Source organism: Pogoniulus pusillus, chromosome 21 (genome assembly GCF_015220805.1).
Source record: "Pogoniulus pusillus isolate bPogPus1 chromosome 21, bPogPus1.pri, whole genome shotgun sequence".
Taxonomy (NCBI): domain Eukaryota; kingdom Metazoa; phylum Chordata; class Aves; order Piciformes; family Lybiidae; genus Pogoniulus; species Pogoniulus pusillus.
Window position 1 is genome coordinate 18,719,048 of NC_087284.1, and position 22,150 is coordinate 18,741,197.

Below are 22,150 nucleotides of genomic sequence, written 5' to 3' on the forward strand. Positions count from 1 at the left end.
TCAGTGCTCCAGCACCCTTGCAGCAAAGAATTTTTTCCTCCAGTTCAGGTGGAACCTCCCAGTTTCCAGTTTGTGCTTGTTGCCTCTTGTCCTGTCACTAGGCACCACTGAAAAGTCTTGCCCCATCCCATTGCCCATCACCCTTTAACTATTGATAAAAGCATTGAGAAGATCCCCTCCCAGGCTGCTCTTCTCCATGCTAAACAGGCTCAGGTCCCTCAATCTTTGCACATTAGAGAGATACTCCAGTCTTCTCATCATGACTGTAGCCTGTGCTGGCATCTATCCAGTAGTTCCCTGTCTCTGTTGAACTGAGAAGCTGAGATGTGGCCTCAGTAGGGCAGAATACAAGGGAAAGCAATTCTGCATTCAGTATACCCAAACAACTCCTACAGACCTTCAGGAAAGGTCCCAGGAATGCAAAAGTGCTCACTAGGAGACATCTCTGCAAATGAAGACTCAAACTGCATTTCACAATTTACTATTTTTCTAACCATTCTTTGGAAACAGATACTGATAAAAGAGTGAAAGATTAAATGAGGCATTTTCATTTTGTCACCCAAGTATACTGAAATTTTGTTAGAGAATGGAACACCTTTGATTTTATCTTCTGCAAACACCTTCTAGTGAGCTAATGACAGCAGGACTCAAGAAAGGGCGTACAGCTCGATTAACTCACTGAGTGCTCTTTTATGCATCCAGACTCAAAATGTTTTTTTATGATCCCTACTGATGTGCATCTGTCACACAATTAACTCACAATTAAATCAAAAGCATGTTCTCAATGGGTAACAGATTCAGTGCAATGGCTCTGGAGCAAAGCTACCTCAGGTGGATGGCTATGCAAGGCAACAGATGCACATCAGGAGAAAATACAGTGGTTGGAGTTTAATGCAAGAACACCAGGGCCAAAATGTTACCACAGACTCACAGGGAATGGCTACTACCTGCTAATGTTAAAAGACAACAACTCCCCTCAAAAATAGTAAAATGCAGAGTTATGAGTAGAAAATAGTCTTTTCTAATACACTGTCATTCAGTTTTACCTTCAAAGACTTCATCTTTTTCCTTCCCTAAAGCACCATTGAAAAGCTAACATGTGTCCTCATAAAAATGAAGCCTACAAGAAGTGAAGTTTGAAACAACAGCTACTAAGGAAAAATGAAATCACAACAGAGGTACTTCAGGAAATAACAGCTGCTTGGGGACTGAGGTATTTTTATTGCAAAATGTTTACTTATGTCATACCAGACAATAAAAGAATTCCTTTTCAAGTCTTCACTCTTGTATCTTTATGCTCTGATAAGAGTGTAAGAACAGAAACTGAGACACCATGCAGACATACATGCTTTCAAGTACCCAGTAGTGTGCCTCCATGTGCTAGTTTGAGCCTAGCTAGAATGTTTTGGTGAGAAGAACTAGATTACAGGCTGTGAAAGGAAAACAAGGCTGATGTCTACCCCACTCATTGGCTTGCTGAGATGTATAAGAATAAGAATTGAAACATAGATAAAGGTACTTCTCCTGCTGGGGAGCTCTAAGCTGCATCTCTCTCTAACCTCACCCTCCATTTTTCTGACTAATCCACTTTGCTTCCTAACCCCCTGGCCGAACCTCCATTCTTCCTTGGGACTGGGGTAAGGTTGAGAGGGGTAGGGGGAGGGTGAAGGGGCAGATGGGAGCCCCTCCTGGGGACTCAGGTTTCTGGGAGGGCTGTTGTGTTTCTGTGTTACCTTTTACCTTGTATATTTCTGTATATAACTGTGTATACTGTAAATATCTGCTCATATATTTTCCTAGCTGTAAATAATAAGCTTCATTCAATTTCCAGAGCCTCTGAGGGAACTGGGATTTTTTAGTGTGGAGAAGAGGAGGCTGAGGGAAGACCTCATTGTTCTCTACAATGAGGTAGATAAAACTGTTGAAAATCAACGAATGTTCCTCTTTCCACAACTAGTTTATATATGAAGAATGTTAGTTTGAAACCCTATTTGCTAATTTATTGGACTACAAAACTCTGTGACATTTCAGATGGGTCAGATATGCTTTCTGGAATTTGATATCAAGTTACGTTCAAGGCAACACAACATATTTCCATTTGAAATCCAGAACATAATTCAAGCTACACATTTCTAGGCCATGCTGCAGCTTGTCCTGTGTCTTAAGCACTTCATTTGTGCTGTATCGACTTAAAAAAATCTTCCTGAGAAGGAAGCAGCCTGATGTTAGTTAAATAAATAAAAACATTGATTACGAGGGGAAGCATGTTTGATGAATGAATGATTGTCTCACCAAGACTCCCATTAGGGATTCAGACTAAAACTTGATGAAATGTGATGGCTTGTACCTAGCCTCTTCCACATTCTGTTCCCTGCTTCCCAGCTACATTTAACTTCTTCATAGCTGTTCTACAGTCTGCAGGAAAGTGTCAAATATTCACTGATGCATAACCGTCGGCAGTGGCTATCCACAAGATAAACAGATCTTCACCACCAAGAAGCCTGTGCCTACATGTCTCCTGCTTATGCAAATGATGAACAGATGTTTACAGATGTCTGTGATTGCAGCTGAGCATTGTGATAATCTGTATGTTTCCTGGAGGAAAAAAAATAATGCCAGTGAATAAATACTAGCAAGCAAAAATACCACCTGTTCTGCAAGCAAATACGAGGTAGCAGAAATTACCTGATGTGCAAGAGAAAGACAGAAAAAACACCACAAGAAGGGACCTCACAGGGCAGAGTTAGGGTTGCTCAGCCTGAAGAAGAGATAGCTCCACAGAGACCTTATTGTGGCCTTTCTGCACTTAAAGTGGCAGGCAGAAAGATGGGATAAGACATTTTAGCAGACCCTACTGTGTCAGGACAGTGAGTGACAGGGGTGAGGGGTTTTAACTAAAAGAGGGAGATTTAACTAAATAGAAGGAAGACATTTTTAACAATGAAGGTAGTGAGATGCTGTGCCAGGTTGCCAAGAGAGATGGTAGATGTCCCATCTCTGGAAACACTCCAGGTCAGGTCAGCTGAGACTCTAAGCAATCTGCTATCGTTGAAGATGTCCCTAGTGACTCCAGGGTGAGTTGAACTAGATGACTGTTAAAGGTCCCTTCCAACCCAAAATACTATGATTCTTATAGGTAAAATCACAAAACAAAGTTCAGTTATACAAGCTTCAGTATCACAATGGATTAGTGATTATTTGAACTATTTCTAGTTTAAGGGAAAGATTTGCATTGTTTTTTCTAAGTTTCTCTGACAGCTACAATAAGACAATCTTAGTTTTATATAAGCTAATGATTGAGAAGCAGGTATTTCTTGGTTGTCATAAATCACTGTTCCCTAAATTTATGTTAAACATCTTTTCATCTAAATGCTACTGTGTTTAAGAAAACAAAAAAGGACTACAATTCCATGGAGATTCATTTGCAGTAAGACCTATGATACTTTCTCCAGCATCCAAAATGGCTTCACAGCTTGCTTTAAACAGGGACTTTTGATGGATTACATGAATGAAAGATGATTCCTGACCTCTTGAAACCAACACACACACACACAGAGTGCTTATTTTGTATGTACACTTCTTTTCCCTAGAATGTGATTCACCATGGGAAAAAACTTTCTTGTAAGGGGTGGCAAAGCCCTGGACCAAACTGCCCAGAGATGTTATGGAAACTCCTTTTCTGGAGAGATTTCAAACCCACACAATCCTGGGCTGTCTTCTTTGGCTGACCCTGTTTTAGCAGTCAGGTTGGAGCACATGATCCTCAGAGGCCCTTTCCAACCCCAACATTCTGTAATCTGACATGTTGTAAACCATCAGAGGACCTACTTCTTGTCAACCAAGCAGAAAACAGTACACTTATACCTTTTTTATTTAAAATCTATCATCTTTCTTTTTTGCCTATTTATTTTCCTTCAGTATGAATCACCTTTCCTCAGTCCATCTGCACAAGTAGCAAGGCAGAAGGGCAGACAAGAAATTACTTACAGTCTACTAAAATATCTCTGCTGTTAAAAACTGGACCATCTGGGGCCTCCAAATACTCCATAACATTTACTGCAGGACTCTGGAGATGCACCTCTGTGTATTATTCTGGGGGCCATCACTGATGACCTCAATTCTGTTAAGATATGAATGCTATTCACCAGTTACAGCACTAGAAGGTCTTTTGGGTGGTAGAGGAAAAGTTGGTACTACCAGATGACATACTGAATAGCTCTACTAGGAAAATCACAAAACAAAAATACTGAATTTTCCATCAGAAATGATGTGTAAACATTTAAGAGAAAAAGCACAGCAAGCTAATGACAGTAACAAGCTGATCGTACTCCAGATCTGTAAATATGCAGCTTGCAACAGAGATTCTGAACTTCTTCACGCAGAATCAAATATAGAATCACACAGAAGGTCAGGGGCTGGAAGGGACCTTGAAAGATCATCCAGTCCAACCCCCGTGCCAGAGCAGGATCACCTATACCAGTTCACAAAGGAACACATCCAGGTGGGTTTTGAGTATGTCCAGAGAGGGAGACTCTACAAGCCCCCTGGGCAGCCTGTTCCAGCGTTTTGTCACCCTCACAGGGTGACAGAAACTTCGTATGCCTCAGCTTCCACCCATTGCCCTTTGTCCTGTCATCAGGCATCACTGGGCAGAGCCTGGCTCCCTCCTCCTGGCACTCACCCTTTACATATTTATAAACATTGATGAGGTCACTCTCAGTCTCCTCTTCTCCAAGCTAAAGAACCTCAGCTCCCTCAGTCTCTCTTGATAAGAGAGATGTTCCATTAATCATTCCCTTAATCACCTTTGTGGCTCTGTGCTGGACTCTCTCAAGCAGTTCTATGTCTCTCTTGAACTGAGAGGCCCAGAGCAGGACACATTACTTCAGCTGCAGCCTCACCAGGGCTGACTAGAGAGTAGAGGGACAAAACCTCTCTCAACCTACTAACCACACCCCTTTTAATACACCCCACTATAACTGAAATAATAAATCAATGAGATTAATCTTTAATACTTTCTACTTTGCTACCAGTTGATTCTTTACAAAGTTGTGAGGCTTGCTCCAGGGAATTACCATATCACATTACAGCAGCTTTGAGGACATGGCAGGAGTGCTTATCTTGGCACAGAAGTGTGCGGGGCGTCCATTTTAGATCTGGGTGCAGCATAAACACCAGGGTGGAACTGTTGTTGTGCTCTTAGCAGATCTCTCTAAGTAATAGCTGCTGATGGTTTCTTACAAGAAACTGCTCTTGCTTCTAGTGCATGTGAGTGTGTCTGTGTCTCAAGATTTTACTACCTAAGTACAGGTTGTTCAAAATAGAAGTCTTTCCTGTGAGGGTGCTGGATCACTGGACCAGGCTGGCTGCCAAGAGGTTGTGGATTCTCCTTATCTGGAGATATTCCAAAGCCAACTGTATCTAGTAGAAACCTGCCAGATGTTAGGAAGAAGTTCTTCACAGAAAGAATGATTGGCCATTGGAATGGGCTGCTCTTAGAGGTGGTGGACTCACCATCCCTGAAGGTGTTTAAAAAGAGGCCATGTTTTAGTTAATTAGAAGGTGTTGAGTGATAAGTCGGACTCCACGATCTTGAAGGTCTTTTCCAACCTGATTAATTCTGTGATTCTGCTGCATGCAGGCGACCCTGCTTTAGCTATTGATCTCCAGAGATCCCTTTCAACCCCCAAAATACTGGGATTCTGTGAAAAGGAAAACTTACACCATGATATGGTGCCATGGCAGGTTAGGTTAGAGAGGGAAGCTCAGCCCAAAGCCCAGACAGAGAGCAACTGTTATCTATATTTATGTTCTTGTTCTTACACATCTCAGCAAGCCTATGAGTGAAGCAGACATCATCATTATTTCCTTTTCACAGCCTGTAATCTAGTCCTTCTCACCAAAACATTCTAGCTAGCTTCAAACCAGCACACCAGGCCACCACTAAATCATGTCCTCCAGCATCACATCTACATGGCTTTTAAATCCCTCAAGGCACTAGGACTTCACCATTGCCCTGAGTAGCCTGTTTTGGAGCTCAAAAACCCTTTTGCAGAAGAAACTGTTCCTCATGTCCACCTTAAACCTCCCTTGATACAATCTGAGGCCGTTTCTTCTTGTTTTTATTGCGTATTACTTGGGAGAGAGAACCAAGAGCCACCTCTCCTCTGCCTCCTTTCAGGGAGTTGTCAGGAGCAAGGTCTCTGTTCATCCTCCTTTTCTGCGGGCCAAAACCTCCCGTTCTCTGAGCTGCTCCTCAGAACACTTGCACTCCAGACCCCTCAGCTGCTTTGTCACCCTCCTCTGGGCCTGCTCCAGCACCTCAGTATACTTCTTGTAGTGAGGCACCCAAAACTGAACCTAGTATTCAAGGTTTACACCTTCAGGAGCGCACAGCTCACCATAGTTATGCAAGTTCAAAGACTTCTGTCCACTGCTTTTGCCAGGCTGGAGATGATTCACAAAGGTAGCTCACATGTCGCTAGCCATGGTCCAAGCAAGCAGTGAAGTGAAAAAAACTACCACTAGCACAATTTTGCCAGTGCCAGTGGGGAGCACCCCCTGTGAATGCTACAGATACCTAAGAGACCAGCCCTGTGCGAGTAGCTAAAGCGGGTACCTCTCAGCAGCGGCCAACCAGCTACACAGCACGGCATCGAAACCCTGCTCTCTCATCGCACAGAGCACCCTGAGCTTGGGCACTGCCCATGGTGCCAGGGTTTGGCTAGTCTCCTGCCTCACAACCTAAGCTACAACCTGGCCCCGGCTCTCCGGTCTGTATCAGAAGGGCAGCAACCAGACCGGACACGACCTTTCTGAGGCTGCGATAACCTCCGACCTGTTCCTTCCCTCAGCAGGGAGGGCCTTTTCCCTGGCCCCTTCCCTAGCCTTTTGAGGAAGCCCGGGGCCAGGCGTAGGGAGGAGCACTGGGACCAGGGTGTGACCTTCCCTTGCGCCTCGAAGCAGACCCCGAGCGAGGCCCAGGCGGCTGCCGCGGGGCCCGCTATTGCCTCCTGCCCTCAGGGCACGGCTGGGCGCGGGCAACCGCCCTCTGCTCCGCGCTCCCCCGAGGCCACAGCTTCTCCAAGGCCGCCAAAGCCGAGCGCCTCACACGGCTCCCGCCTAGCGCCAAACACCGCCGGCATCCCCCCTCCTCCACCTCCGTTACCCCCATGCCTTCACGGGGAGAAACGGTACCGAGGTGGTTCGCTGCCTGCCCCAGAGCCCGTTCCCGCCCGGTCCGGGAGCGCACCTGTAGTTGTAGGCGCTGAAGCGCTGACTCTCCCGCAGCAGAGCCCGATACAACCGCAGCACCTGAGCCCGGCTGGACGCTGCCATATTGTCGATGCCAGGCGGGTCCTCCGGAGCCGAGGTCCCTTTCCCCGCCCGCAGCGCCCCAGGGCCGCGCCGGTCCCAGGAGCCGCCTCCCGCTACCCGCCGCCGGCCTCTGCGCGCCTGGGCGGCGAGCAGGCAGGGGCGGGGGCAGCCGGGGCGAAGAGTGGCGGCGGCGGCGCACGGCCCGGAGCAGAGTGGCAGCGGCGGGAGCGGCGGCGCACGGCTCGGCGGTGAGTGGCGGCCGCGGGTCGGCCCGGGCCTAGCGCAAGACCCGCGGTAGGGCGAAGCTGCGGCCTGAGGCAGAGCCGGGTGGCGGCAGGCGCCTTTCCTGTCGGAAGGCACAGCTCAGGGCCGGTTCCAGGCACGCCGGATTCCTCCAGGCCGGCACCACAGGTGTGGTGGCTTCTCTGCGCTGTCAAGCCTCGGCCTGCCTTGAAGCGCTACGGCTGCTGCCCCGTCTCGGCTCTGGTCAGCCTTTGTCGGCGCGGTTTGGTATATAGCACGTACATTGGTAGCGCAGAGGGGAAGGCCCAAGCGATGAGAAGAAAAGCAGCATTTAAATAAACTGCTCGGCGATAGCAGCCTAGTTCTGTGGAGCTGTCCTTGTTCTGTTGGTGTGTTATCGGGGAGGTGGGCGCTGGCGTGAGGGGCTTCAGAGAGGGCAGTAGATGGTGGGTGGGTGTCTGGTGATGGCATTACCGTCACTAGGCAACGTTTCCAGCGGATGTGTCAATGTACAGTTAGGGTTTGATACAATAATGGCTGAGCCCGTTGTTTCTCTGTACCCTGTTTTCAGTTGAATTCTGTTATTTAAACTAATTTGCCCTGCGTATTTATAGTTTTGCCTCTGTTAAAGGTGAGTAGTGAGATTTTCTGAGGGAGGCTGGCAAAGTTTTCCAGCCTCTCTTCTTTTTTTCCAGTTCTGAGATTGATCAGTTTCAGTTTCAGAAAGTGACTAACTGTTGAGCTTTAAATGGATTTAACATGCAGGCTCACACCTGTCGAAGGTGGTTTTGAAGCGGACAGTGTCTAGCAGAAATCAATGTGCACAGTGTTTGCATACATCCCCCAGAACAACTGGTTACCTGAGCTATTTAAAAAGTAGCTTCTGCCTCTTTATTTACTGAACCTTGGGGTTTGTTCTTCTCTGCTGTGAGGCTAAGATTCCTTTTCTTCTAAAGCATCTGCTTCTTTATTGCTGGAAACAGCATGTACCAAAGCCTTCTCTTCTTCTACAAAATTTGCCACTCCAAGATAAACTTGAGTTTATATTATATATTTAATATATGTAACTATATACATTATATATGTATTATTATATTTACATTTATTTATAGTCACGACTTTCACAGGATCACAGTATGTGTTAGGAGTTGGAAAGGACCTCTGGAAATCAAGTCAAACCCCCCTGCCAGAGTAGGACCATATAATGTAGTGCAAGTTGCACAAGGCTGCATCCAGACAGGTCTTGAAAGTCACCTGAGAAGGAAACTCCACAGCGTCTCTGGGGTGCCTGTTTCAGTGCTCCATGACCCTTATTGTAAAGATGCTCTTCCTCGTGTTGAAGTGGAGCTTCCTGTGCTGTAGTTTACGTCCATTGCCCCTTGTCCTATCATGGGGCACAGGTGAGAAGCTGCTGTCCCTTCTTTCTTGACACTCAGCACTCGTGTATTTATAAACGTTTATTAAATCCTCTCTTGGGCTTGTTTTCTCCAGACTAAAAAGCCCCAGGTCTCTCAGCCTTTCCTCATAAGGCAGTGTTCCAGGCTCTTAACCATCCTTGTAGCCCTCTGTTGGACTCTCTCAAGCAGATCTCTGTTTCTTGAACTAGGGAGCCCAGAACTGGACAGGTTTCACCAGGGCAGAGTAGAGGGGGAAAAGAACCTCTCTCGATCTGCTGGACTCTTAATAATACTCTTCTTAATGCACCCCAGGATCTTATTGGCCTTCTTGGCCACAAGGGCACATTGCTGTCCCGTGGATAGCTTGTTGTCCACCAGGACTCCCAGGTCCTTCTCCATAGGGCTGCTCTCCAGAAGATCACCTCCCAACCTGTACTGGTGCAAAGTTATTATTCCTTCACAGATGCAGGACTTATCCTTGTTGAACCTCATTAGGTTCCTCTTTGCTCAGCTCTAAAGCCTGTCCAAGTCTTGCTGAGTGACCACACAGCCTTCAGATGCGTCACAGATTCACACAATGACAGAATGTTAGGGGCTGGAAGTGTGATGGTTTGGGTGTTACCTGCCCCCCCCACTTTGGAAATCACCCAGACTAGACTCAGACGGCTCTGGAAATTGAACGATGCTTTTATTTACAGCTTAGCAGAATATACAAGCAGATAGTTATAGTATACACAGTTATATATACAGAAATATACAAGGTAAAAGGTAATACAGAAACACAACAGCCCTCCCAGAAACCTGAGTCCCCAGGAGGGGCTCCCAACTGCCCCTTCACCTTCCCCCTACCCCTCTCAACCTTACCCCAGTCCCAAGGAAGAATGGAGGATCAGCCAGGGGGTTAGGAAGCAAAGTGGATTAGTCAGAGAGGCTAGAGAGAGAGATGTAGCTCGGAGCTCCCCAGCAGGAGAAGTTGTGCCCTACCTGTGTTTTGACTCTTGTGCTTATACATCTCAGCAAGCCTATGAGGGAATCTTGTCCTATATAAATTTCTATGTGAGTATATAGAATCCTAGCATAGAATAGAATCATAGAAAGGTTTAGGTTGGAAGGGACCTCAAAGTATGTCTAAAAGCATGCACACAATATTGTGGTGGTATTAGTCGTGCTGCCCATCCCATATTCTCCATGCTGTAGAGTTGAGTATTTGCACACAGCTAACAGACTGCTGTTTTTAACTAGTAACCCAGTTCCATGTCCCAGGTATGGGAAATCAGAGACAACCTGTTTCTTGGGTTCATCCCAGTCCCCCCTAAGCACAAAGGTGAGGGAAGGTAACACACAAAAAAAAACCCCTCTGAATTGAGATAAAAAGAGTTTAATATAAAATAACATAATGCACAATTACCTTAGTGAACAATGCAATGCACAATTAACCTATTTGCAGAAAGTGTATAGCAAAATGCAGAAAACCAGTGAGCTAACCAACTCCCACCTGTCCTCAGTGCCCTCCTGCAGACAATAACCAACACCCAAAAGCAGCAACTTGGAGCAGAAAGCCTCTCATGTTACAATCTGAACTTCAAGTCCCATAATACTTTGCTCCAGCCAGCACTTTCATTTTGACGCTGGCATGATGACAGCCTGGTATGACCATCAGCAGATTTAACTTAACCCATGATATCCTGCCTCCTGCATGGGCCCTCCTATCTGACAGCACTAAGGGACTTGAGTCTTGGGCTGTTGCAAAATTTCTTCCCTGAAAATTTCACTTCACTAACTATTGTCTTGTAAATACTTCTCATGTGAAGGAATTAAGTGCACCCTCAGTAATCTTGCAGATGCCACTAAATTGGGTGGGACACTAAACTGATTGAGTGCAGAAGGGCTCTGCAAAGAGATCTGGTCAGGCTGAATCAGTAGGCCAAGGTCAATTGTGTGATTTTTAACAAAGATAAGTGCCAGATCCTGCACTTGGGGCACAGCAATGCCATGTAATGGCAGAGTGACTGAAAAGTTGCCTGGCAGAAAAAGACCTGGGGGTGCTGATTGACAGCTAGTTGAACATGAGCCAGCAATATGCTTAGGTGACAAAAAAGGCCAACATCATCCTGGCCTATGTCAGGAATAGTATGGCCAGCAGGAGTAGGCATGATTGTGCCCCTGCACTGCTGAGGCCACACTTGGGATACTGTGTGCAGTTTTGATCCTCTCACTATAAAAAAGACACTGAGTTGCTGCAACTAGGGGGGTAGAAAGATGGTGAAGGCTCTAGAGAACAAGTCTTAGGAGGAGCATCTGAGGAAACTGGGATTGTCTAGTGTAGAGGAGAGAAGGCTGAGGGAAGACCTCATTGCTCTCTACAGCTACTTGAAAGGAGGTTGTAGTGAGGTGGGAGTCAGTTTTCTCTCCCTAGTGTCAAATGATAGGAGAGGAAATGGCCTGAAACTGCATGAGGGGAGGCTTAGATTGGGTATTAGGAAAAAATTCTTTATATGAAAGAGTGGTCATGCATTGGAATGGGGAGGTGGGAGGAGTCACCATCCCCAGAGGTGTTCAAGAAACATGTGGACATGGCACTTTGGGACATGTTTTAATGGCCTTGGTGGTGTTGGGTTGGCAGTTGGATTTGATGATCTTAGAGGCTTTTTCTAGCTGAAACCATTCTATGATTCTGTTTCCTGAAAGCAATTCCTAGAGCAAAGTATCAGTGAGGCCTATAAACATTATATTACTCTAAGGTAGAGTGTATTTGATATAAGAAAACACCTCAACAAAGGTAAAATGAAGGTGCAGAGTTGTTGTATAATATATTGGAAATGTGTATTTGGGGACAAGTGTCGTCTCTGAGAACAGGATACATGGAAGGCACAGGGAAGGAAAGGTTAAGCAAAATTGTGGTTTACAATGTATGTGTAAAATAGCAAGGCTTAAGAGGTCTTTAAGTAGACTTTATTTTGAACTGGTGATGAGAGGAGGGGGAATGTGATATTTCCACTTGTAATGAATTCTCATTCTGAATGCTGCTACACTTTTTGTTCTAGTAGCTTCAGCTTTTGGATCATAAAAAAAAAAGAACAACAGTTGAAATATGAAGCTGAAGCAAAGAAATCTAAAGATAATATTTCTGAAGAGGAAAATGTGAGGCTGAAAACCATTACACCCATAGTAGCAAATTGTAGTAATGGTAGCGTGTAAGATAACCTGATTTTGCATGATCCTAGACATTTTTGATCTTTCATTTTGTATCATTGTCAGCTTTGTATCTGAAAAGCTCTGGCCAGCATTCATGATAGTACATTAGGGATATGTTTCTATGTATGTCATACTTCTGATGCATTTATAAAAGAAGATGAATTGTCAGTATTTCCTTACGTGCCTTCATGCTGCTAGACAGAACTTTATTTCCATTTATTTTCTACCAGGGGTAACTGTGCCAAAATTTATCTTTCAGCCTGTCCCTGAAGAGAATAAACAAAGCACTGACCAAAGCTAACAGGTGAAGGAAGCAGAGCTGAGGAGAGATTGTCTCTGTTTGTGGGTAAGTAATTATGAATAAATATAGTTTTCTGAATGCATATTTGACACCAGCACTGCTTGCCTATCTAGGTACTAGCAAGTTTTTATTCTTTTTCCATTTTTAATTGATAATTAAATCTTTCTTCATCTTCACCAAGTGTTAAAAGACAGGTATGCTGACTCTCTGTCTTTGCTTTCTGTATAGAATTCATTCATTTCATAATTCCAAATACAAAGGAAATGATGAGACAAGATAAAAAGGTAGATAATAATCACAGCTGGATAGTTAAAAGATTATAATCTTCTGAAGAACAAATTCAGGAGGACAAATTCTATCATCTTCTTGCTGGAGCATGCTTTGAATATAAGTCTGCTGACATCTTTCCAAATACATAAGCAATAAGTTTCTATTCAGTGTGAAAGCAGAAGGCAGAAATAAGTTCTTAAATTACAAACCCCTTATAACTGATGCAAGGTCTTCTTGGATGTTGTGCATTTCTGGAGGATGTGTATCTCAGACTAAAGTTTGATTGTGAGCCCTTTCTACCAAGCCACTTGGAAGAAGAATGATTTTCAATGGGGATGCATTGGTTAGCACCAAGTGATCTATTAATGGGGTTGGCCCTGCTCAATCCAAAGCGCCACATGCTGTAGGAGGTGATAAAGTTCCTGTGGTATACATGGAGAATATCCTAGAGAAGAAGGTCTGGGTTAGCCCTGCTCCAAATAAAGGCAAACCCACCTGTGGGATTGCCTTTGCCCAAGGACCAGTATGAACCTGGTGGATAATGCAGGAAGATGGAGAAATTTATTGTGTGCTAGAAAATAATCTCACTGAGGGTGAAAATACACAGTAAATTATATGTGTTGTGTGGTATTACTTGCCGTTGAGCATGGATAAGGGTGAAGAATGTATTGGTTTGAGTAGAATCGCACATATGCTTGCTGCATGACAGAAGAGGGTGTTGCCAGGATTTGTGAGGCTCGAAGGATGCTATATAGTTTGTAAAGTTCCTTGTTCTGGGGTGAGGAACTGAGCTTTTTTCTTTACAGTTTCAATTTGTGCTGGGGCTTGGTGCAATTACCTGTACTATTTCAGTTGGGTGTTTTCTTTTTAGTTTCCCCCTGGCTCTTTTGGTGTAGTCTGATATCCCTGCAATAGAGTAGTAAATCATTGTATATCTCAACTAAAATGCTCTATCTCCTTTCTGTTATTCCCCTTTGGTAGGGGAGAGAGGGAGAGAGGAGGGAGGACAGGGAAAGATTATACTGACCCTTTACACTTAATCATATACAGTGTTATGGGATAGAGATGCCTGAGTACATGTGAAGTAATCATAGCTGTAAATTTCAACAGATCTACAGCTCAGTTGTATCAGAAACGTAGAACAGGATTGTGCAAACCTATTTTTCAGTTGGACTTGTAGTTATTTGAACAGGCAGAACTTTAAATTGAGGGGTTTTCTGGTAAAACTTCTGATGAGCATTTCTCAGCATCACTGTCTATAATTCAGTATAATTTGTTGCAGTTGGAGTAGAAAAAGGCTACTCACTTTTTACTCTTAGGCTTTAAATATAGTTAATGGATTTATTTAGTTACAGAAAGTGTTTCATAATGTAAGTAGAATATTTGCAAATTGTCTTTTCAGTATTTTGGTAAACCATATTCAGTCATAACTGTACAACAGGCAAAGTAAAATGTTTAAGCTTGTTAATGCAGTTTGGCTGGGCAGTTAAGTTTTGTAAGTGCTCTGAAGTATGTGTTCCTGAAAATGCAAAGTCTTTCATCTCACAGCCAAGGAATATATTGGAAAACTGATGAAATAGCACACATATATTTTGATAAAATCATGTGAGATTTTGAGGAACTATATTATCCACCCACCTGTTGTAAATGTTAGTGCTGGAATCAAGGAAATAATACCAAAGCAGTTAAAATATATATATGTGTACATATTGTCAATAAGTTTGTTAGAAAGACCAGGATAAAGGAACCAAACTGGAGATATTCAGCAGTGCCATCTTACATCATTTTTGATTTACCTTCTGAAATTTGTATTGCTGAGACCAGCTGTATGAGACAGATGCTGTGATTGTGTTAGACTTGCTGGGAGAGCTGTCCATATTGTCTGCAAATCCTGCTGGTCATGTGCACCCACCATTTTTGGAGTGTTAAATAGGCTGGGGTGAACTATGTCATTTAGAAACTTATGTGGTGTGTAGGGGTTTTTTTTGCATTTTACAATGTGCCTGTCAGTAGTACACTCTGTAGGCCAGCTGCTTTTCCTTGTGTGTTTTGTTTGTTCCTAAAGAGATTCTGTTTGCTCCATGTGTTTTGAGTCCTAGTCTAAGAATTTGGGTTAAGAATTCCTGAGAGATGAAGGGGGCCTTCTGCTTCTAAACTCTCGTAACATTAAGACAACATAACAGCACTAGCATGTATATAGAATAAATAAAAAAAAATAGTCTGGTCTTTGATTCTGATCAGAAGAGCTTCAGCTCCCAGAAATAATACCAAAGCAGTAAAGGCTTTTGCATGATGCAAAGAAAATGTGTTGGAATAAATAGCATTTACTTTGTAGTTCAATTTGTAGGTCATATTTATGTTTTTCAGAGATAAAGGCACTTAATAAGGAGATTGAGCTCACAGCAGTGTTTTAAAGTAGAAGAAAATCTCTCAAGTGCTGTCCCAGAGTGGAATTGGGATCTGGGTAAATATGTAGGAATTGGATTTTACTCATCTTCAGCTTTAGTAGTCTATGTCTGTACTCAGCCAAGAGGAGCCATTTCTTACATGCCTGGATCCCATAAAAACTAAAATCCAAACAAAAAAAAACCCAAACAAACAACCAACCCCCCCAAAACCTCAATACAAACCACAACAACTCTGCTAGCGTAGTTTTGAATGGATACCTAAAAGGTGCTCTGTAGAAATCTCCATTAGCAAAGCAGGAGAAAGATGTTAGGAATTTTAGTCATTTTCTGACACTTCTCTCCTTAAGTCTTGGACAAGGTTGAGTGAGATGAGACAAGCAGACTGGGAGATCATTTCACATTCCAGTTCTGGATTTCAGGGCTCCATATTGACAGACCCTGTCCTGAGTCTGATTTACAGCCTTAAGAGTTGTGAAAGCTGCCAGGCTTCTGAAGTATTAGCAGCATAAATAGAAATAGTAGGTGGATATACAAAGGCAGGAAGCGGGGTGTTAACTTGAACCTTTCTCAATTTATCAGTTGTGTAACTAGACACAGATCTGTCAGTTGGGTTAGCTTTTGTTTTTTATAGGTTGCACCTGATTTTTAGCACAGGAACTGGGAATTCTGTAAGGTGGCAGTTCCTAACTTGTTGATGAAAAATAACTAAAAAAAGTAGATCTAGATTAGTAAAAAAAGTGGTTTGATGGAATTTTTCATTTGGTTTGGTTTTTTTTGTTGGTTTTTTTTTGCACAGGAACAATTATTAGTTACTGCAGGAACATTAAATATTATACCAGTAAGATACTGAGGTTTGAATTGGTATTTTCTCTACTGCTTTACAAGAACAGAGTTTCTGTAGTGACTGAACATTTGCTACTTTTGAGGCAGACATTGCCTTGTTAAATAAGCATCACATATGGTCAGGCCACGTTGATATATGATTGTGTATCATCTACTATGGTTTCATAGATTCATGGATTCGTAAAATGGTTTGAGTTGGAAGGGACTTTAAAGATAATGTAGTTACAAGTCCTTTGCTGTGGGCAAGGGCAGGTTGCTCAAAGCCTCATCCAACCTGGCCTTGAACACCTCCAGGGAGGAAGCATTCATGACCTTCTGGATAACCTGTTCCAGTGTGTCATCACCCTCATTGTAAATAATTAATTTCTAATATCTAGTCTAAATCTGCCCTCCTTAAGCTTCAGTCCATTCCCTCATATCCCTCCCCCCCCACACACTTTGGAAATCACCCAGACTAGACTCAGCCGGCTCTGGAAATTGAATGAAGCTTATTAGTTACAGCTAGCACAATGTACAAGCAGATATTTACGGTATATACAGTTATAGACAGAAATAGACAAAGTAAAAGATAATACAGAAACACAACAGCCCTCCCAGAAACCTGAGGCCGCAGGAAGGGCTCCCAACTGCCCCTTCACCTTCTCCCACCCCTCTGCCTTACCCCAGATGTTGCCTTGTGCCCCAAGGAAGAATGGAGGTCGGCCAGGGGCGGTTAGGAAGCAGATGGATTAATCAGAGAGACAGAGGGTGAGGTTAGAGAGTGCTTGAACTGCCTTATCTATGTTTATACTCTTGTTCTTATGCCTGTCAGCAAGCCTATGAGTGAAGTAGACATCACCATTGTTTCTTTCTTTCACAGCCTGTGATCTAATCCTTCTCACCGAAACATTCTAGCTAGCTTCAAACTAGCACACCCCTGAGAGATGCCACTTCGCACTGGCCTCCATTTGACATGGAGCTGTTGACCACAACTCTCTGACCACAGTCAATTCCTTATCCAGCCATTGGTCCATCCCTCAAGTTCATACTTTTCCAATTTGGTGGAAATATCAAAGGCTTTACACATTTCCAGGTAGATGACATCAGTTGCTCTTCTCTTATCCACTGATGCTGTAACTCTGCCTTAGAAAGCCACATCAGCAGTGGATAAGAGAAGGGAAACTGATGTCATTTGGGGGCACATATATTACAAGAATATTTCTTTGAGCTTCATTGAGTGATCCAGACCTCAGGAGAAAAACAATGGAATAGCTAATCTAAGTAGTTGGGATGATTTTCATCTCAAGCTGTTTATTGATGGGATTATATGGCTCCTGCTTTTGGAAGGGGCAAAAGCCAGGGCAGCTGCCCTGAGTTGTGCATGGATTTATGCTAGACCATACATGTTTGCTGAGAAGTTCTTCCTGCTTCTCCTCTTTGTTTTCTTCTCCTCCTGCTTCTCCTCACCCCTGAAAAATGTGCAACAGAAGGAGCATCTGGTTTGTCTTGCTCATTTGTTTGCTTTGCTCAAAGAAATTTCCTTGTTCTTCAAAGCCAGCCAGGGAACCCAGCAGTTATTTAAACAAAATTCCCCCAGCACACTAAGAGAAGGCCAAAGAATTAGATTCATACTCCTGGAGTGGATACACATGGCTTAAAACCAAACACCTGAATCAGCTGGCACAAGTTGTGTTCTGATGGAGGACAGGTAACAGAGTTCACCTGGCTGATAGGAGCTGGTCGTACTTGGACAGCATTATCACTGTTGTCTTAGATGAACTCTGATGTTCCTGATGTAGAGTAGGAGCTGAAAGAATCCAGTGCCAGCATGAGCAAAGATTTAATTCATTTAATTTGTTCTTCCACTGTGTCTGAAACAATTCTGTTTCAGATGTCTACTCCATTGGGAAGGATTCTCTCTGAAGCAGACAAATATCATTCTTTTAAAGCCATTTTTCCACAAAATCCAGTACTTTTATTAAAAAGAAGATTCAGTGGGACATGACAAATTGGAAGTTTTTGTATTTATTACCCATCAATTCTTGACTGGATAGGGCTGGGTGCTAGGTTGGACTGGATGATCTTGGAGGTCTCTTCCAACCTGGTTGATTCTATGATTCTATGAAGGCAAACCAACCTGTATGCTTTAGTTCTCTTCCATCCCATTTCCTTTTGTAGCAGTACTTTGAGAGACCCAAGTGTTCCTTGTTTCCTCTCTTGCTGTCTCTGACCTCCTTCCTCATTCTGCATTTGGAACCATGAGAAGGGTGGTACCTGTTGCCATTGGCAGAGGAGGTAAACTGAGCTCATTTAGGCTGGAAAAGACTTCTAAGATCATCACAGCATCATGGAATGCTGGGTTGGAAGGGATCCTAAGGATCATCTGGTCCAACCTTTCTAGGTAATAATATAGCTTAAATGAGATGTCCCAGCACCCTATCAAGCTGAGTCTTGAAACTGTCCACTACTTTCCTTGGGATATCATTCCAATGTCTAACTGTTCTCATAGTGACAATTTTTTCTTATGAAGTTCAATCAGAGTAACTTGTACCCATTACCCCTTGCCTTTGCCCTGTGACTCTTTGTAAAAGGGGAGTTTCCATCCTCCTGGTAACTACGCTTTGTACCCTGTTACATGGTAATAAGGTCTCACCTAAGCCTTCTCTCTGCAAGGCTGAACAAACGCAGTTCCCTCAGCCTTTCTTCCTATGGCAGCTCTTCCAGTCCTCTAATCATTTTCATGGCCCTTCTCTGGACACCTTCTGCCTGTCTACATATTTTTGTACAGCAAGGACCAAAACTGAGCACAGTACTCTGGGTGTGGTCTGACAAATGCTGAGTAGAATGGGGTAATAACTTATTTATTTCTGCTGGTGATGCTTTTGTTGATGCAACTCAGCATCTTCTTGTCCTTCTTTGCCACTGCAGCACACTGCTCACTCATGTTGGCCTCATTGTCCACCAGTATCCTCAGCTCCTTTTTCAGAGGGCTGCTTTCCTTCCAGGTGGATCCCAGTCTGAGCTTCACTCCTGGGTTATGTATTTCCAGGTGCAAGCCCCTGCACTTGTCCTGTTGAATTTCATAAGGTTTATGCTAGCCCACTCCTTCAGCCTGTACAGGTCTTCCTGGAAGATGACTCTTCCTTCTGGAGTTTCAACCTCCCCACTCATTTTGGTGTCATCTACAAACTTTGTCAGGGCGCTCTTCATCCGAACATCCAGATCACTGATGAAGGTTAGTTAAACAGCATTGGGCCCAGTATCAGTACATGGGGAACCCTGCTGTGACTGGTTGCCAATTTGAGCAAAAGCTATTTACTACTGCCCTCTGTGTACAGCCTGTCAGACAGTTCCCCACCCTTTTGGAACAGGCAGTTCCAAAGCCATTTTGAAGACAGTGATAATCACTGAGCTTTTCCTTTATTTAAAAGGAATTTGTTGGAGCTTTATGCTTTTGCAAATTCTTACAGCTCCTGACTTGCTCTGTATTCCCAAGAGTCATCTTAAAGCATTATTCTCTTCATGGCAAGTAGTTGTTAAGCCGTGTAAGTCCCAAATAAATATTTTAAACAAGTCTGCTGAAAGCATGGGAGTAGCACCGAGGGAATTACATTCTTTTCTATTGTTCTAGAAAGGGACACTGATTAGGGGGAGCAGATGGGCACTACTCATTTTTGGCATTCATTGATAAGCCTGCTACCTCTCCAGGTGGCTCAACAAAAATGATAGCACCATGGTACTCTTCTCATTTTATTGCGGTTCCTCTCGGGCTTTTTAGTGTCCTGTTTCTGTTCTCCTCATTCACAGCCTTCTGATGGATTTTTTTTCTCCTGTTTTTGGTTATTCTCTGTTCCAAAGTCACCAAGGGAACTCCAAAAGGGGCTGATGCAGAGTCTTTGTATGCTTGCTGTGTATTGGCCTCAAGGATGTCTTACTTCTGTCATCCTCTCTGTGGCTAGCTTGCAAATTTTACTTTCCCCAGCCCATCCTTATGAAGTAATCCATGCAACACTGAATTGTGCTGTTCCTTAGTGGGCTATTCTACTACTTGTCATTGTTAGTATAGCAACATATTGAAATACTAAAATAACTAAGAGCAATTTGGAATCCATCTTCAATTGCATTTGTTCTCCTCACGAAAGAGCAGGACACACAGCTGTCACACAAGTCATAGAATCAGTCAGGGTTGGAAGGGACCACAAGGATCATCAATTTCCAACCCCCTCTGCCATGGGCAGAGAGACCTCACACTAGATCAGGCTGGCCAGAGCCTCATCCAGCCTGGCCTTAAACACCTCCAGGGATGGGGCCTCAACCACCTCCCTGGGCAACCCATTCCAGCTTTTCTCCACTCTCACGGTGAAGAACTTCCTCCTCATATCCAGTCTGTTTTTCTTGCTGTGCTGAGGGCTCCAGAGCTGCCCCCAGCCCAGTCGTTAAAACACAAAGTCATTAAAACACAAGGCTTTACCTGTATGAGTGTGCATTTTTAAAAGCTTTAATTCTCTGAAGACATAGGGAACATGCTTCTAAAATGGGAAGTGAGTCTGTGAGACTGTCTAGACTGTGTTTAGAGCTGAAGGACTATCTCACACCTTCACTGAGCATGCATCTGTGAAGTAAGCCAGGAGATGCTTTTCCTCACTTGCTTACTGTGCAGGTTGAAGTATCTTCACTCATATATTGTTGTTATGATAACTGTGCTCCCTTCCCTTAGCAAGCCTTTCAAGCAGGTGCAGTTTTTATGCATATTACTTTAAAATGTATCCCCTGGTTGGACATGAAAATGGGATCAACAAAAGGCATATATTTGATGCCAGCCCAAACAACCTCTTGGGTACTATGGGGTGTGGGGCAAGAGTAGCCTTGAAGTTTTGTTCTGGTATTTAATTTTCTGTATTTTGTTTTGTTTTCATAGAGTTCAATGTATTGTGTGTATGAGAGAGAAGCTTGTCCAGGGAGTGATTCAGGGCTGGTGCCTCAAGTTAAAATACTGTACTTGGCTGATAGAAGAAAAACTTTGGTTCTTCAAGGTGCTGAGTGTTCTGGTGTCATCTGCTGAAGCAGTTAAGGAGATATTCAGTTTAAACTATTATGAAGATATTGAAAAGAGTAAATGCTTTGTTGGGATGGTGTCACATCAGACAGCAACTTACAGGTGGGGAACTAGAGACAAGAGGAGAAGTGCAGGAGTAGGAAATATATATTGTAAATAAGTAATAGAAGGCTGTGTTCAGAGGTGAGGTGAAGAGCTGAAGGGTGGCGTAGCCTAGGACTGTGTGCTCACATGTGCCTGTGGCTGTGTATGAGTGTGTGGTGCTGAGAGGGTAGAAAATAGAATGTAGAGCATTCCTCAATCAGATTAAAAGGTTGAAAAGAAATGATAACACATCAGAAGAGTGTGAAAAAGTACTTTGTTGGTGGGGGAATATAGGCAAAATGCTCTAGGGGAAAAGAATAGAAAAAAAAAAACCCAGAGTTCAATAGGACACTGAAAAGGTATAATAAATGTATAGGGGAGGTGGAGTGAGTTAGAAGGAACGTAAACTAGAAAATGCTTTCTATGCTGCAGGAGTTCTAGAGTAGTAAGTGAGGCCTTTCTCTGCTTTTCATGCAGTGGTGACTCCATTCCATTCTACTCACACCTTGCTGCACTGTGTGCAAATACCCTCTAGATGGTGGTGGGGGGATGCTGGCATTTTGAGTTTCTCCTGACTCCAGGAGTTAGGATAGATACGTGGGGTGTGGTTTTATTGTTGGTGGGGTTTTTTGGGGGTGGGAGTTTGGCTGTGGGTTTTTGGGGTTTTTATTATTTTATATATACATACCTACATATATATATCTATATTTATAAAATTAAGAATTATGTATATATATATATATATATATATAAAATTATTTTTGACAGTGTTGACATACTTGTAGGTGGTGTTTGAGCCACTGCAGATTTAAACACTTAGATGAGAAAGTCAAATACAGTCATGAAGAAAATTGCCTGTTACCCTTTACTTTAAAAAACCACTGCATAGATACTGCAGCCTGCTCTTGTGTAAGGAGTTCTGAGCATATACCAGAGCGTTTATAGTGAGCCTGACTCTGGTGGAGGTTATGTAAATTCTGACTTGGCTTTTCTTGGCATCACATGCCTGTGTTTCTCCACGCAGGACACTGTTTCAGAGCTCTGCAGTTTCTTTTCC

At 43.4% G+C, this 22,150-nt stretch overlaps 2 protein-coding genes across 5 annotated transcripts in view; one reads left to right on the forward strand and one right to left on the reverse strand.

Annotated features, from left to right (window-relative positions):
• Window positions 1–7,549, reverse strand: part of LYRM4 (LYR motif containing 4) — a 78,257-nt gene extending 70,708 nt beyond the window's left edge. Inside the window, exon 1 of one of the 2 annotated variants that reach the window (XR_010306263.1) lies at window positions 7,253–7,435. Coding sequence is in view for 1 of the 2 variants with exons in the window: in XM_064161137.1 (XP_064017207.1) it covers window positions 7,253–7,338 (86 nt within the window). In the remaining variant the exon portion in view is untranslated. Of the gene's footprint in view, window positions 1–7,252 lie in introns of both variants that reach the window. The other variant, XM_064161137.1, reaches the window with a different exon arrangement.
• The window catches only part of FARS2 (phenylalanyl-tRNA synthetase 2, mitochondrial), a 194,136-nt gene continuing 179,339 nt past the window's right edge, over window positions 7,354–22,150 (forward strand). For 2 of the 3 annotated variants that reach the window (XM_064161129.1, XM_064161131.1), the window contains exons 1-2: window positions 7,354–7,565; window positions 12,412–12,498. The gene's annotated coding sequence lies outside the window, so the exon portion shown is untranslated. Of the gene's footprint in view, window positions 7,566–7,664; window positions 7,804–12,411; window positions 12,499–22,150 lie in introns of those variants that run through there. The other variant, XM_064161130.1, reaches the window with a different exon arrangement.